The sequence below is a fragment of the Hypanus sabinus genome, chromosome 7 (assembly GCF_030144855.1).
Source record: "Hypanus sabinus isolate sHypSab1 chromosome 7, sHypSab1.hap1, whole genome shotgun sequence".
Taxonomy (NCBI): Eukaryota; Metazoa; Chordata; class Chondrichthyes; order Myliobatiformes; family Dasyatidae; genus Hypanus; species Hypanus sabinus.
Window position 1 is genome coordinate 143,766,539 of NC_082712.1, and position 17,204 is coordinate 143,783,742.

General features: G+C 38.4%; 1 protein-coding gene across 1 annotated transcript in view; it reads right to left on the bottom strand.

Annotated features, from left to right (window-relative positions):
• The window catches only part of dennd5a (DENN/MADD domain containing 5A), a 154,771-nt gene that overhangs the window by 44,363 nt on the left and 93,204 nt on the right, over positions 1-17,204 (bottom strand). Inside the window, exons 7-14 of the mRNA XM_059975868.1 lie at positions 16,029-16,244; positions 14,494-14,728; positions 10,442-10,592; positions 8,597-8,690; positions 7,569-7,700; positions 6,503-6,655; positions 729-816; positions 160-241 (exon numbers count right to left, since the gene is read on the bottom strand). Of these exons, the coding sequence (XP_059831851.1) occupies positions 160-241; positions 729-816; positions 6,503-6,655; positions 7,569-7,700; positions 8,597-8,690; positions 10,442-10,592; positions 14,494-14,728; positions 16,029-16,244 (1,151 nt within the window). The remainder of the gene's footprint in view (positions 1-159; positions 242-728; positions 817-6,502; positions 6,656-7,568; positions 7,701-8,596; positions 8,691-10,441; positions 10,593-14,493; positions 14,729-16,028; positions 16,245-17,204) is intronic.

Here is a 17,204-nt window from a genome sequence, read left to right on the forward strand (position 1 = left end):
GCAATCAAATCCTCAAGGCAGAGAAGTTGTGTGGTCAAGTGTTGGAAACCGGGATTCATGTGGATGTGTACTTAATGTTTAGTGTGGCCATGTTGTACCATAGGACCTGTTTCAGTGTGCAAAAATAAAGGAATCCCAGCTGGCGAGGAATGAACGCACCTCATATCCTGGATGAGTGAGATCTTTAAGGGAGGCATCCAAGAGCCATCAAGCTTCCTCCTGTCTTGGTCCTGGTTGAATCCTTTAAATGATAACAAAAGTTAACTGCAACTTCTACAAGTTCATTTCTGCACCAGTTAACCTATATTGGTATCAGCCATATAGATCTCCTGCAGTCAGTACCATGATGATTGTTACAGAACCTTTTTTGAACTTGATTCTTCTCAAATAAAAAGCCTGGAAAAAAAATCCTTTATTTCTAATACTGAACATCAGCTTTCAGGTTATACCGAAAACCTTACTGGCTCATAAATGCATTGTATTTTAGAGGAATCCTTGAAGTCTTTGGCTGGAAGAAATGTATCCTACTATCTGATACCTTTGTTCAACTGTTCTCTTTCTCTTTGTTCTCTTTCAAGATTGTCAAGGACATCATTTGATTAATCTTAATTATCCATTCACAGAAATATCACCCTGAATTATACCAGAGTGTACAACAGAGTATTGTCTCTGGAAAATTCTGTCAGCAAATGTCAATATACATATTCAAAGATTTGAAAATGCCCTACCTGGGCTGCTAGTGGTTCCAAGCAAAGCTTCCTTTTTCTCTTTGTTCTCTTGGTAATGTAACAGATGAGACCAGAGGGCTGATTTACCCTATCAGAGAATATAGGGTGGGCAAATGTTACTCTTGGTGTTCATACAGTGCTCTTAATGCAACATCTTTCCAAATGGCAAGTAGGGAAAGCATATATCAAAAAATTAATCATAAAAACGGTAACTTGAAGGTACTACTGTGCTGGTAGATTAAATGTGATGCATTCATAACTTGTGTTATCTGCATCACCATCACATGATGCTCTTTCAATTGTTGTCCAAAGACCTCGTAGTATTCTCACACCTGCTGCTCCTGATATCAATACATGGCCTTGACCGCTCAAGAGATTTTAAACAGTAGCAGCTGAGGGAGCGATACATTTCAGATATACAAACTGAAGGAATGCAAAATAGTTGCTCAACAATTACAATGCAATCAGGATGGCATCAGGCTCCATTCTCACACCATCTTTGGTTCTTGGCCACAGAACAGTTGTGACTGAAAAAAAAGATTATTCCCATGTAATGGGGCTTGCCAAAAATCAGAGCAAGTAGATGAGCAGAGGATTTAACAGCACAACTCCATACAGGTGGGCTCAGCGGAGGCTGAGGGTAGAGACAAAATGGTGGTATGCCGCAGAACTTTCTTTAACACCTGTAGCTCTGATAACAAGATTATTGATTTTTAGAGCCATAATTACCAGAGAGCTAATTATTTTACAAGATTTGTTTTAAATAATCACCCATGCACAGCACAGAGGTTTTCAGTTTCCAAAGGCTTGCCCTTCTGGACAGGATAATTCACACTGTGCAGCACCTAATCTTGAATCAGGCAACTATCACCCATTTCAGATAGATTTATAGAACAGAAATAAGAACTGTATATCACAGATTACAGACAATCCAACCCTATAAAAATTAAATGGATATGGTGCACAACATAATGTGAAGAGCTATGTAACATTTCAACTGAGACTTCAGTGGCTCAAGTGAAAGGGAAAACCAATTCTCAGTCCAAAGCTGCGATTTGCAATGTGAGCTGCCCCATTGGTTCATTGACAGCACGGTAAACATCCATCCTCTGGTGGACGGAAAGGACCACCTGTGTATGAACACCAGTATGTGCACAGGTCGCAAGGATGTTAATACAATGCCATCTTCTGGCACAAAAGCACACACATTTAACAGCTAGAAGCCACTGACCAAGGACTGCTAAAAATACAAGCATTCTCAAGTCATCAAGAGAGAGAGGAGGACAATTTCAACGACAATTCAAAATATCCCATGCCATGACACTGGAAACAGGAGCAAGCCGACAAAAACATGATTCTGGAAATGAAGGGGTTAACATATGAGTGTTTGGCAGCTTTGGACCTGTACTCATGGAAATTTAGAAGAACGTGGTGGGGGGGGGGGAAATCTCATTACAAAACTACTAAATGTTGAAAGCACTTGTAGAGTGGCTGTGGAGAGGATGTTTCCTATGGTGGGGGCATCTAGAACTAGAAGGCACAGCCTCAAAATTGAGGGGCGACCATTAGAACAAAGGTATGGTGAAATTTATTTTTAAGCCAGAGAGTAGTGAATCCGTGGAATGCTCTGCCACAGACTGCGATGGAGGCCAAGTCCATGCGTATATTTAAGGCAGAAGTTGATCATTTCCTGATTGGTCAGAGCATCAAAAGAAATGGTGAGAAGGCAGGTGTATGGGGTTGAGTGGGATCGGGTTATCAGCTGTGATGGCAGAGCAGACTCAATGGGCTGAATGGCCTAACTCGGCACCCAAATCTTATGGACTTATCATTCCGTAGTAATACTTACCTCACAGATCAGATCCTGGTAACACCAAGAGCACTTTACGATTATGTTTAAATCTAACAATTTAAGGTAAGGGTGCCAAGCAAGAGCATTAATTCCCAGCCAATTAATGATACATTATCTACTTATCCAGTTGCCACTAAAGTCTTCTCAGGGATTTATGCATATAATATGGTTTTATAAAAATTGGTAGCTCATTTATTATTGTCATGTGTACAATGAAAAGCTGTTTTTATGTGCCATCCTTAGAGAGTTGATCACATCAGTGCATTCCAACAGCACAAGGGAAAAGCACCAACAGAGCACTGAATAAACTGTTACCTTTACAGAAAGGGAGCAGTGCAGGCAAACAATAAGGTGCAGGGCCATGATGAGGTAGATTGTAAAGGCAAGTCCATCTTATCATACAAGAGGTCCATACCACCACCTTATAATAGCTGGACAGCAGCAGTCCTTCAGCCTGGTAGTACGTGCTTTCAGGTTTTTGCATTTTTTTGCCCGATGGGAGAAGCAAGAAAAGAATGCCCAGGGTGGGTTGGTGTTGGGTCTTCTACTTTTCACGTTATATGTTAATGATCTGGATGATGGAATTAATGGCTTGGTGCCTAAACTTGCTAAATAAATAAATGATACAAAGATAGGTGGAGGGGCAGGTAGTGCTGAGGAAGCAGGGGGTCTGCAGAAGTAACTGGATAAATTAAGAGAATTTATCTTAGCAAAGAAGTGGTAGATAGAATATGATGTACGGAAGTGTGTGGTCGTGCAGTTCAGATGATAGTAAGGAAAGCAAATGCTATGATAGCATTCATTTCCAGAGGACAAGAATATAAAAGCAAAAATGCAATGCAAAGGCTTTAAAGGAGTTATTCAACCACATCTGGAGAATTGTGAGCGGTTTTGGGCCTTGTATCTAACAAAACAATGTGCTGGTATCGGAGAAGGTCCAGAGGATGTTCACAAGAATGATCCTGGAAATGAAGGGGGAAAGGGTTAGCACATGAAGAGTTAGCCAGATGGTGGTGAATCTGTGGAATTCTTTGCCACACATGGCTGTGGAGGCCAAGTCATTGGGCATATTTAAGCTGGATATTGATAGGTTCTGATTAGTAGGGGTGCCAAAAGGTAATGGGGAGAATGGGATTGAAAGGGATAATAAATAAGCCACAATTGAATGGTAAAGCAGACTTGATGGGCCAACTGGCCTAATTCTACTCCAATGTTATATGGTCTTAACTGAGATCAACTCAGAATCCAGGTCTTCTGATGCAAAATACTTGGGGTTATAGGGCAATCTGTTGATGATAATATTGTAATAATTGATTTGCTGAGAAAATTGAAGAAATGGTTTAATACCATTACCCTGAACAGTGATATGCAACATTTTTGAAAGTGATGACCAGATTTACAATCCGAATTAGATCTGAGGGCCAAAGTGACCAATGATACAACTGTTGATGACAGAGACTCAGATGCTGACAAGAGGGAAGAGGGGTGAGACACCAGATGGAAGAATGACATCGCAACAGCCACAACCTCTTAATGAAAGTGGAGCAAGCTCGATGGGCCAAACAGCCAAATTCTGCTCCAATGCCAGCAAGACCCAGGAAATGAACATGGACTTCAGGAAGGGGAAGCAGGGAGATGACCACAATCAATCCTCATTGAGGGATCAGTAGTGAAAAGGGTAAGAACATCTCAGGCCCAATACATTGATGTGATTACAAGGCTGTACACCAGCAGCTCTACTTCATTAGTAGCTTAGGGAAATTTGGTATGTCAAAGACTCTAGTAAAATTTTATAGCTGTACAGGAACGAACATTTTAACTGGTTGCACCACTGCCTGCCATGGAGGCTCCAATGCAGGGCACTGAAGAGGACTGCAGGGGATTGCAGACTCAGCCTGCTCCACCATGGGCACGGCCCTCCCTACCATCCAGGGCATCTTCAAGAAGTGGCACCTCATGAAGGTGGAATCTGTCATTAACAACCCTCACCATCTGAGACATGCCCTCTTCTCATTACTAACATTGGGGAGGTGGTACAGGAGCCTGAAGATCCACACTCAATGTTTCTGAAACAACTTCTTATGTACCATCAGATTTCTGAATAGTCCACAAACACTACCTCATCATTCCCCTTTGTAATTATGGCTTGCAATGTACCGCTGCCACAAAATGACAATTTACACAACGCATGTAAGTGATAATAAACCTGATCCTAAAGTTTCAATGGTGGTGAATAATCCAAAGGAAGATGGGTAAAGTTCAGCTAATTCAAATTTGATGCAATTGAGTTAACTTCAAATTATCTGAAAGCTTGGTATTTTAATGTATCATAAAAACCTGTAATGATTTTTCAATTATGTAATTTTTAAAATACCACATTTGTGTAATACAGAAATATTCACAGACAAATCTTTTGACAGTTTTTACAGCCAGGAAGTTTAGAAAACTGGCATAACTAGCTGTTAAAGCATTTTTGGGCCAAGGCCTGCACAGCTCTGGTTTATGTGGATTAAACCACTGAATTTAGTTTTCACTGGGACTCTGGAATGTTGAACACTATTTGTCATCTACCATTTACATTCTATATTGTGCTTGGTTATTTCTAAAGTCTTCAAACCAAAAGGAAAAACTAAGTTGTTGGTAGGTGTATCGGCTTGAGATTGTGGCAACAAAAGAAAGAAAATGTTTAATAAAAAGTTCTTAAAAAAGCTGATTTAGGTAAAAAAGAAGAATTCCTGATACTCTGACCCCATCATCCACTACTGGGTTCTAAAAGACAGCTTACAATTTACTGTGGCAGACCAGAAGATCTTCCCACAAGCCTGATGTGGCCTGGATATGTTGTTCATCATGAACAAGGAATCAATCCACTTTTACAATAAACGCTTAAGAGATACACTTTTATGCCAAGCTAAGATCAAAGTTCAAAGTAAATTTATTATCATAGTACACGTCACCATATACAACCCTGAGATTCATTTTCTTGCTGGCATTAAATACAAAGAAACACAATTGAATCAATGAAAAACTACAGAAAAGACAAACGACCAATGTGCAAGAGACAAACTGCAATACAAAAATAAAAAAGACAAACAATAATAATAAATAAATAAGCAATAAATATCGAGAACATGAGCGCTTGAAACCTGAGACCATTGTTTGTGGGAACAGTACAGAGTTGAGGCGAGTGAAGTTCTCCCCTCTGGTTCAAGAACCAGACTGTTGAGGGATAATAACTGTCCCTGAATCTGGCGGTGTGAGTCCTGAGGCTCCTGTACCTCCTTCCTGATGGCAGCAGCAAGAAGAGAGCATGGTCTGGATGGTGGGTTTCCTTGATAATGGATGTTGTTTCCTGTGACAGTGCTCTTTGTAAATGTGCTCAGCGCTGGGAAGGGCTTTACTTGTGATGGATTTGGCTCCATCAACTACTCCATTCAACTACTGTAAGTCTACATTCCTAAATCAAGTCCTAGACAGCTTAAGAACTACTCATACTCAATGCATCTTTTCAATCACCATAAGCAATGTCACACAAGGTCTGCATGTATTTCCACAAAGAATCCGGTCCTATTCCCACTACCGCAGCCACTAATCCTTCCTGGGAATGTCTTCAACTACCTTGTATTTCTTCCTCCCCTTCCCCACCACCTTACTCTGTCTTCTCGTCTTTTTTCTCCAGTCCTGATGAAAGGTCTCGGCCCAAAACTTCAACTGTTTACTCTTTTCCATTGATGCTGCCTGGCCTGCTGAGTTCCTCCAGTATTTTGTGTGTGTTGCTTGGACCTCCAGCATCTGCAAATTTTCTCTTGTATGTGAGTCCTGTTCCATTTATCAGTTTACTTCTAAATAAGCCTCATTAATGAATGGCAAAGAAAATCAGTTATTTAAAAAAAATTTTCTTAAATCTTGGTCATTTACTTACTTGTTTGACCTGTAGTCCATGACTCCAAATTCGCTCTAACAAGTCACAGAGACTGGCAATTAATGTATTCTCCTCCACTCCTGTGAGCGTCACCTCACCGTGACCCAATTCCACTGCTTCACGCCCCATTTTCTCCACCAACATTCGCTTAGTCTGTAACACACAGATTAATAGATCAATAGGCACATCCAAAAATAAACAATGACCATAGGTTAACACTACTGCAAAATACAATTCAAAGAATAAGGGGATAAAAGTGAGAACTTCATTGCCTTACAAGCTAATAATTTAAACCCAAACTAATCATTTGGGACTGAGTGTATGCAACCAGATTTGCTGATGATACAAAGTGTTAGCAATTTGCGGTTTAGAAGAACAAGAGGTGATCTTATTGAAACATACGGGATCTGAGGGTAATTGAGAAAACAAGTGGATACACAGAACATGGGAATACGGTTCTGACTGTGGAGACGTCCACTGAATAAGAAGGAATTTCTTCTCTCAGAGCATTGTGCATCTTTGCAGTACTTTACCTCACGGGGCTGTGGAGACAAAAATCATATCCAAGGTAGTGACTGACAAACACTGGAACCACAAAGCAGTTAAGAGGAACAGAGCGATTAAGTGATGTTGAAGATAAAACTGGATCAGCTGTGCTCTTGCTGAGTGACTGGAGTTTGCTGACTGGCCTACTCATTCTCCTGTTCTATATTCTTTATTTTATACTTTGGCAGGACGTTGACTTATGCAGACAAGGAGGATTCCAGTTTAGATTAATGCACTGTGAGGAACACAGCTGAGTTTTAGCCATGGCCAAGCTGGGGAAGGGATCAGATCTTCTGCTCCTAGTTACCATCATCCTGTGACTACTATTGAAATGCATGCATGGACATGATTGAGTTGTACTGCAAAAAAAAAAATCATAATCTGATAACATTTACAATCTGAGCTTGCATGTGAAAACGTCAGACTCTTTTAAAAAAAAAGGTTACAGTTTCCCAGACACAGGTCAGTGGCTTCTCAAGGGAAAGGAAAGAAAAAACAGCACAAAAAAAAATGCATGTACTTTATTACGGCATTCTTTCAGCAGACCCTCAACAAACTTCCAGTTGGTATGTGCGATTACTGATGGAGAGAGGTTGGATAGCTTAGGCTGACGCATGCCCGTGCCAAGATTCCGAGCTTCCTGAATGTACTTCTGCAATCAGACAAAAATGCAAACACAAATACAATCAGCACTTCAAAAGTTTGTCATTGAACTGATCTCTATACAGGGAAGAAATGGTTTAATTTAAAGGATAGAGAAATGTACCAACAGGGTGAAATGGATACAAATCTAGTTCTAATATTTCAGTAAAATCCTAATAACTTTCATAATATACATTTATAATATAAATGCTACTTATTAACAACAATAATGTACCATAATGCTACTTCAAACAGAAAAGTCATTAAAAAAATGACAATGAATTTTCTTCTGTAATCAGAGGATAATTTCTGCAATGCCCTTGATCACTACTCTTCTCCACATACAACTCCCTTTCAAAGTGCTAAGGAACGCATTGAAAAAAAAGCATCATTAGAGCATGTTAGAACTATTAATATAATATTCATCAGATAGTTCTATCAATTTTGCACAAACCCATTATTGACTACACATTTTTAAATTTGCTTGGACATAATTAACATATTCAATACTACAAGACTGAATATTCTTATTCTCAAGGGAAGGCACAGATTTACTTTGACCATTCTCATTCTCCCCATTAGAAGTTGGGAGGGGAGGGCAGTGATGATGATGTTTGGGGGGGTGGTGTAGGGTAGTAAACAGAGACAAGGGAGAATATCCTTCCAGTGCACTAGTTAAGACCACATGAAGCAAACTCAAACCTCAAAGAAGAGTTTGTATATGTGTTACATATCCTATTATTAAATTTTGCCATAAGACCCCTTAAGCAATTCAACTTCTTTTACTGGTGCAGTTGGTACATGCTACTTGACAACAAGTAGTCTCAAGTACCAATGTTTTATTTAGAACTGTGACAAAGTATTGTTATTTAATTAAAGTTAAGAGCAATAGTTGAAAAGACTGACCTCTCTTTGATCATTATCCAGGTGTAAGTGTTCTGTGTGCTGCTTTTGCCGATCCTTTCGTCTCCACTGGGCAGGGGCACTCCTCTTCACCCACCTTAAGAGAGAGAGCTAATACATTGTAGGAACGTAACAAGGCATAAAATTGCACATTCAGATTTAAATTAATGCAGAAAGAGATGAGCAATTTTATTATTGCTCCATCTGGATGCTTCCAAATCTTTTCTTGATAAACTCTCAAGGAATTCTGACCATTTCAGTCTTCCTAATCTAATCCATTAGACTTGCAGTATACAAACACCAGAGTCTAAATTTAACAGTGCTTTGAACCCAAAAAAAGGTTAGAGAATTTTAAGAAAAATAATCACAATCCTATTGTGGTTCAATAAGTTTCGTTTTAAAATTTGTCATTGTCATCTTCTTCTGGATCAACATCATCTTTTTATTTGGCAATCTCTGGGAAAACAGAATTCTATTCATTTATGTGGGTTCCAAGATGGCCAATGCAAAAAATATAGATTCTGCAGGTGTCCGACAGGACAGGTAAGCAAGCAGTTTATGGGGCATTCCTTCCACCACCTTTGCAAGGTTCTGACTGTTCTCAGCACATTGATCTCAATACCATCTAGATTTCTCCTCCTTCACATTGAGCAGCCATGGCCTAGAAATTCAAGGTGTCAATGGAGAAACTGAATTACTTAAAGGCGACTTGGGCCACATTATTTAATCTTTTGCTCTATTGGTTCAGTCAGATCTCATGACAATTATTGAATACCATATTTCTCAGATTATGAGTGATAATCGTCTTCATTGGAGATCTCGCTGCAGATCCACTTCTAGTTCTGCTCATTAAATCCTATTATTTCCCCATGGAACTTGTCTACTTTATGTTTTCATCCCTCGTTCAGCCTCCTTCTACTCACTATCACACATCTTCCTGTGCTTATTTCCTATTCCTGGTCTCAGCCATCTTCTCAACTGAGACAGGTGCAGCTAAACCTTGTGACCCCAATTCCACCTACTCTATACTTGGATCCTTATTTTAAAAGATCTAAAATATGCCAATTCAGTTCATTTCCTCTCATTTACTCCATTAGATACACTGTCAAGAACTCCAGTAAATTAAATATGGTTGTATACCATGTTGCCTCTGCATAAATCACATTACTATTTTCCAAGTCTGTTGACAAAATATACTTTTCTCTAAATTCCACTATTTTCCCCAACCATCAAGCTAACTGGGGTGTACTTTTTTATCTTTGTTTCTCCTTCCTTTCTCAAACCGTGATATCACATTCCCAATTGACACAAAACATTCCAAGACCAAGAGAATCTTGCAAGATGACAACCAGATCATTCATTACCTCCATAGCCATCATAAACATGGAAACAAGCCCTTCAGTATCTACAAACATTCAGTATCTAACAATTTTGAGGCTTATTAACTTCTCTAGTTGCATTTCTTAATTGTCTCTTCTTGGTTTCCACCAGAGCCTTTGTTCTCCAATATTTCTGGGGAGCTCTGAGCTGCCTTCCATGTTTAATTATTCTGTTATTTTCTTTTCTATTTTTGATAGCAATGAAATCTGAGCCAATCTAGTACAAAGTCAGGCATGTATTACATACTAATCAATGAAAAAGTCATAAAAATGTTCAACAGGTCAGATCAAATCAATAGCCAAAAAATACAGGAAAGAAAATATGTCTTTTAAAAAAAAAATGAACAATCAAGTTACTCCAGGGTCTTGTGTTTCTGTGTGAAGTTTCTGATGAGCTGAACTTATTCAGAATATGGAAACAGTAAACAAGTAGGTTAATTTCCACTGCACTTACATCAGACAAACTTACTTGTTACTGGCTGGTGAAGAGGAAAGCACATCTGACTGTAGTTTCGGGAAGAATCCAGATTCATACTTTCCCTGGCCGATTTTCATATCTAGGAGGTGAGGGTGTACTGCAGTATGGTCAATTTTTGCAAGTCGCAGCTCAATTGCCTTCTCTGAAGAACACATTTCAAATCAAAAGTTGTTTTTGATTACTGTATTACATTAACACAAAAAAACAGAACAAGATTTTTTTACTGCCCAATGGATGATTAGAAAAGTAACCCTGTATTAATTTATTGAATCATAATGCAATCAAGGCAACTATTTGTGAAATCTGAATACAAGTACCCCATGCAATTACATTTTCAATGGATTATTATTAAGATAAAATTCTCCAAAAATATTTATTTTGTAATAGCAATTAAAAAGACCAGATTATTCATGCAAAACAGTGATGATCTTTGGTGTTTTCTAAGAGGATCAATTTCATATTTCATTTGATAGAACAACCTGAGAAACTTAAGTTATAATATTACATTCCATGGAAGATGTTCTTGAAAAAATTGAAGAATTTCAGAGGTAAAATGTTCTAGAAGATGCAGTACTGGACATGAAACCCCAAATAATAACATCCAGTCTTCAACTATGAGAAATAGCTTATCCTGGTGAATGTAATAAGAGAAAAATGCTTTCAAACCTACAACATTTTATAATTGAAGAACACGATTTTTTTTGTGCCCAAGTCAATGATTTTCTCCTGAGCACTGTAACCTGATAAGGTTTAATTAACTTCATTGCCATTTGTATAACACAGCTGCATGCAAACTGTGTTGGCTACACTTCAAATATTTAATTGTAAGTGCAGCATTTGGCACATATCTGGAGAAGTGATAAGACATTATGTAATTGTCATACATTTCTACCCAGTGACTGTTGCTGCAAAACAAAATGTATGCAAGCGTCAAATGAGAACTGATAACTGCCTTGAACAGTAATGATCCCCACAATCAGAAAACAGGAAAATATTTACTTGGGGAGGAGACCAAAGCTGAGAGAGATCGGCACCCTAAGGGGAGAGACAAACACCTTGAAAGGAGAGATAGAAGAAAGATAGAAGGAAGACTTGTTTGCCAAATATGAACAAGAAAATGAAGTGAAGAAAGAAATCTAAGCAGACAGCAAGAAACCTTTTCTATCATTCAAACAACCAATAGAAAATTTTGATTAATCGTTTATCTTAGAATTGTTCAGATTTTTTGTTATCCATTCAGGCTGCATATTGACAGCCTTCATGATTTATTGAGGAATCTTACAGTAAAAATATACATTTTCATGCCATCACTCCCCCCCCCCCCATCCACATAGTTCAGTGTCAAATTTAGTTTGTAAAATTTGATACCGCATTCCAACCAACATTTCCTAATTAATGTTTCTTGTTTTCAAGTTTTTCTTCAAATAAGTTAACAGATCAGAATTCTGCAGCAACCGGTTAAATCATTAGGATGCTCCTAAACTACAGCTTTAATACAAGGTTGTTAAACTGAAATATTAATTGCCTTTTTCTCTCCACAGATGCTGTGTGACCTACTGACCACTGCCAGCATTTTCTGTTTGTTTTGAGAGTGCTAAATTTTTTTTGATCACATCGCGATTAAATAATTACAACCAGGAATTTAGAAGTTTAGGAATTTTGATGCATACAGTGCATAATAGGATTGGAGAAAATGGTCAAAAGGAAAACTGGTCCATCTTGAAACAAGCCTTGAGATCACTTGTTTCAATTACATTACATTAAAAAAACTTTATTGTTAATAAATCCAAGACTCAATTTCACTAATCAGCACAAACATTAATTTTTCTTCATTCTTCTTGCATATTCTTTATACATCAGGTTTAAAGTCAGTGGCAGCTCAAGCCCCTTCATCACTAAGGACCACTCAATGAAAAATTAATTCATTTACGGGTGACCTCTGCCATAGATGTTATTGTGCCTTGTTATTTGCAAACTCACCTACAATTAAAACACCACCAAGTTGTTCAACAATAGATTCCTAGAACCTGAAGTATAAACAACACATTTGATAACTAATCTTTCATGATTTCACTACTGATTTTGTTGGCCTTGTCTGGGTTTACTACTGATCTGTCCATTAGAACTAATATATTCTGCTGATCAGGACAAGGTTAGACTCTTTTGTTCCTGCAACCTCCCCCCAGTACCCCTACAGGGCCAAGATCAGTTCTTTTAAGAGTGGTAAATACCCAAAGGGCAAAACTTGCATTTGACATTCCACAGAACTCCACTGAAACTACTCCACGACAAAGAATTGAAGATTAGTTTTTTTGAAGATTATATATTTCACTAAGAACACATTAGGGAGATATTCTCAAACATTTTTTAAAAAGCTAACTGTGCACAGAAATAAATTTTTATGTAATTTTTCACTAAAATGCAAATATGAGATTATGTGGAAAATACACGATTTTTGGTTCTAGACAGAATAACAGGGATGGTTATTGTGTATACACCCATGACTTTTAATATGTTTTCATGAGGTAGACAATGAGGTTATAAAGGATGCAATGTCTTAAGGTTGTGAGAAGTTTTACAAAAACAAATTTAAGTCAGACTTTCTAAACCTTTCTTTCCTCTCAGATTAAGTAGTAAACTTGGGGAAGAGAAATAAATTTTTAAAAAAAAAACTCAGTTTATTGCTGTCTTACAAGAAGTGTTACTTTACATTCTGCACATCATGGAATGCAAATATGTAACTAAAAATACTAGTAGAATGGCATCTTGTCTTCTCATTTACACCAACAGGGAGGAAATAAGGGATCCTGAAGACCCACACTCAGTAATACAGGAACAGCTTCTCCTTTGCCAACATGAACACTACCTCATTATTTCTTGACTTTGCATTATTTATTTTGTAATTTATTGTATTTTTATTTCTTTGCACTGTACTGCCGGGTAAACAACAAATGTCACATCAGACAACACAGTTTATAATAAACCCGATTTTGATTCTGATCTGTGACTGAAAGAAATTGTTGACGTACTGGATTGAAACTCATCAGGGTTTTAACACAAGGTATCAACAGTTCCTTTATCCCTCACAGATGCTGCTTGGCCTGCTGACTTCTTTCAGCAGATTGTTTGTTGCTCCAGGTTCCAACATCTGTTGTCTTTAAGCTTTTTCTTAAATTAGAGAACCTCTCTGCTCGACTCCATTATCTTTATCATGATCCAGCTAAGAAGCTGACTGCAGAATGTGCAGGTAAAAATAGGGAATGCCAGGTGTCAAAGCATCAGACAGCATTGATACCAGATGTATCAATCTGTTCTCTGTATAGGTTTAATTTATGCTGATGAGTTCAAATTGTGTTGACAGATTAATAATCAGGTAGAAATTACTGAACAACAACACACACAAAATGCTGGTGGAACACAGCAGGCCAGGTAGCATCTATGGGGAGAAGCGCTGTCGATGTTTCGGGCCGAGACCCTTCGTCAGGACTAACCGAAAGGAAAGATAGTAAGAGATTTGAAAGTGATGGGGGGGGGGGGGGGGGGAGGGGGAAATGCGAAATGATGGGAGAAGACCGGAGGGGGTGGGATGAAGCTAAGAGCTGGAAAGGTGATTGGTGAAAGTGATACAGAGCTGGAGAAGGGAAAGGATCATGGGACGGGAGGCCTCGGGAGAAAGAAAATGGGGGGGGAAGCATCAGAGGGAGATGGAGAACAGGCAAACAACTAAATATGTCAGGGATGGGGTAAGAAGGTAAGGAGGGGCATTAACGGAAGTTAGAGAAGTCAATGTTCGTGCTATCAGGTTGGAGGCTACCCTGGCCTGCTGTGTTCCACCAGCATTTTGTGTGTGTTGTTGTAGGAATTACTGAATATGTACTTTCACAGTAATTCTATATACAATTAAGGTAAGACCAAAATCCACAACAGACAACTGAAATGTGGAACGCAAGCACAAAACAACCCAAACATTGCACTTCCCATAGCAACACATGCCAACCTTGTCAACAATGCCTAGATTCCAAACGTAAAAGCAACATCTTTACCTGCTGAGTCAATAGTGGTACACTTCTGATACATTGATGTACGCAGTGTTGGTGTCCTAACATTCAAAGTTCTTATTTTGTCAACTCTGGTATCAAACACCCTCAAAATTTGGTCTTTATCATCATCGTCATGACACATTATCTTATTGTCAATGAATGACGCAAACATTTGAGTTTCAAGAAATCTGGACAGAAATGGCAGATAGGGTTCAGGCTGGTCTGAAAGGAAAGAAGCCTGTAAAGAAACCAAATCAATATCAATATTCAATGATCAATAAGAAATGAAAGAATTTTTTTGACTTTACAAATAATCATTATTCAAACTTTGTCTGGGGTTCTCATGCCATGTTCTAACTTTTGCAAATCTATGCTAATAATGCCACGTCCATATGCAAAAAAAATCAATTACTCGATAGCTCTGGATAGCAAAGATTCCTGGAATTGTACAATTAAATGACTTATTTTGAGAACTATTAGCTACTATAAAACTCTTCCTTTGTGTTAGCACATACATATATCCTAAAAAAAAGCAGCACACTGACATGACACTTAAAGCTTCGTGGATCTGGAGACACAGGTTCAATAACAGTGCGGCATTAGACACCCTCCCTGCAACAACCTGGGTTTTTCCTCAGTATTCCAATTTCCTCTTGTACTCCACAGATTCACAGTGAACTGGCCACTGTAAAACACCCCTAGTGAGTGATAGAATCTGCAGGAAGCAGATAGGAAAGTGGGGAGAATCAAAACCAGGATTATTGTAGAATTAGTGAGCTCCACCAATTTATTTATACAACAACGTCCTGGCTTGAACATGCAGAAACTGTTAAGTACAGTTGCTTCTGTTCATATTAATTTTGTTGAAATCCTTTCCTCTCCTCCAAAACAAAATCTGTGATATTACACATGTTATAACAAAGAAATAACTAAATACTTAGCCTCAAAGCTTCTTGAGAAATGGAGTATTTTTGGCAAAGGTAAAGAAGCTATTAAAAGAAAACAAAAGATACAGAAATAAATCCTAAAGGCCCTGTCATGAATTCCTTTTCAATTTAGGACACTATAACTGGAACAGTGATTAATTACTAGAAAACTAGGAAAATAAACAGAGAAAGAAAATCTGAGGAAGATTCGACACCATGTTAACAATCAGCTATAGACTTTGATGCATTCTTTCAGACACCATTTAAGTAGTGCAGGTCCTCCACAGGAAGGACAGGACGCCATTCCTGAGAACTGATTGTTACCCAAACAATTTGCAAGTCGGTTGCTGGCAATATATGCGAATGAAAACAAGGACCACTAGGAGCAAGGTGTAGTTAAACCAATACATTTAATTCAACCAGATATTCCACAAACCAAGTTGCCACATGGCAGAAACTGCCTGCTGCCTTGGAGCAGCCAGCAGATCCATCCCATGAGACTCCCAAACACTCGTCAATATGTATGGACAGTACACAAGTTGGGCCTCCATTACCTGAGGAGGACCTGCACTTTGAAAGCAGCAAGCTTTGCATCTTTAGACCTTAACCCACCTTATCAAAGTTCTGCATTTGTTCCCGATTATTGAACCAGGATTCCTTGTCCTGGCTGGGCTGAATTACAAATACCTCATAATCAGCAAACATCTGGGTAAAGCGATTGGCAAAGACTTCTCTGATCTGGATATTTAGCTGATGAATCTTCAGCTCTTCCTCGTCACAATGTACCTTCAAATCTTTGTTACTTCCAGATTCTTCTCTCACTTCAAACTGGAAAAATAACAGAAAATCCATCATACTCAACAGACTGTGACGAAAGAGGGGTAAGAATTAACTGGAGGTTGCCCATCTGATTTGCTCTATGGATTTACTTTTTGATAGTGACAAAAACCCTTTTTAAAATAAAACAATCCTTTTGGAGAAATCATTACCTACAATTTACTACCATATCATGTATGACGAAATAAGATCCTTAAATGACAATAAATTTTCCCATTCGGTTTGAACACTTAGCTTACAGCCAAAGCCTACTTCAAAGCACTAATCAAGACATCATCCTAATATATGGACAGATATACAACCAGTTTAGGAGGAGTCCCTTCTCCTCTTCTTCTATTCCCCACCCTCCTCTTTTACCTCTTCTCAGCCGCCTACCACTCACCACACCCCCCCCCCCCCCAGTGCCCTTCCTCCCTTCCCTTTCTCCTATCAGATTCCTTCATCGTCAGTACTTTACCTTTTCCACCCACCTGGCTTCACCTATCCCCTTCTAACTATCCTCCTTCCCCTCACCCCACCTTTTTATTCTGGTATCATCCCCCTTCCTTTCCGGTCCTTAAGAAGGGTCTCGACTTAAAAAGCCAGTTGCTTATTCATTCATAGCCTGACCTGCTGAGTTCTTCCAGCATTTTGTGTGTATTGCCATACAATAAATTTATCTACTTATTATTGAGGCTATATTAAACAACTTGTATCAAAAATTTAATATGAAGCTTGACTAAATCATTTCATCATTTCTTCATGAAATATTTTGTGCACTTTGAATTTTGCAGATCAAGGAAAATGGACATTATCTTCACGGGTAGGAAAGAGATGAAATAAGAAACAATTTTAAAATTACCTAACTGCTGAAAAAGCAATTTTCTTCAACCAATACCATTGAATTAACATTTGGAATTAAACTTAGAATGAATTAGAATGATTCTTAAAATGACAGAGAAATTGGTAAAT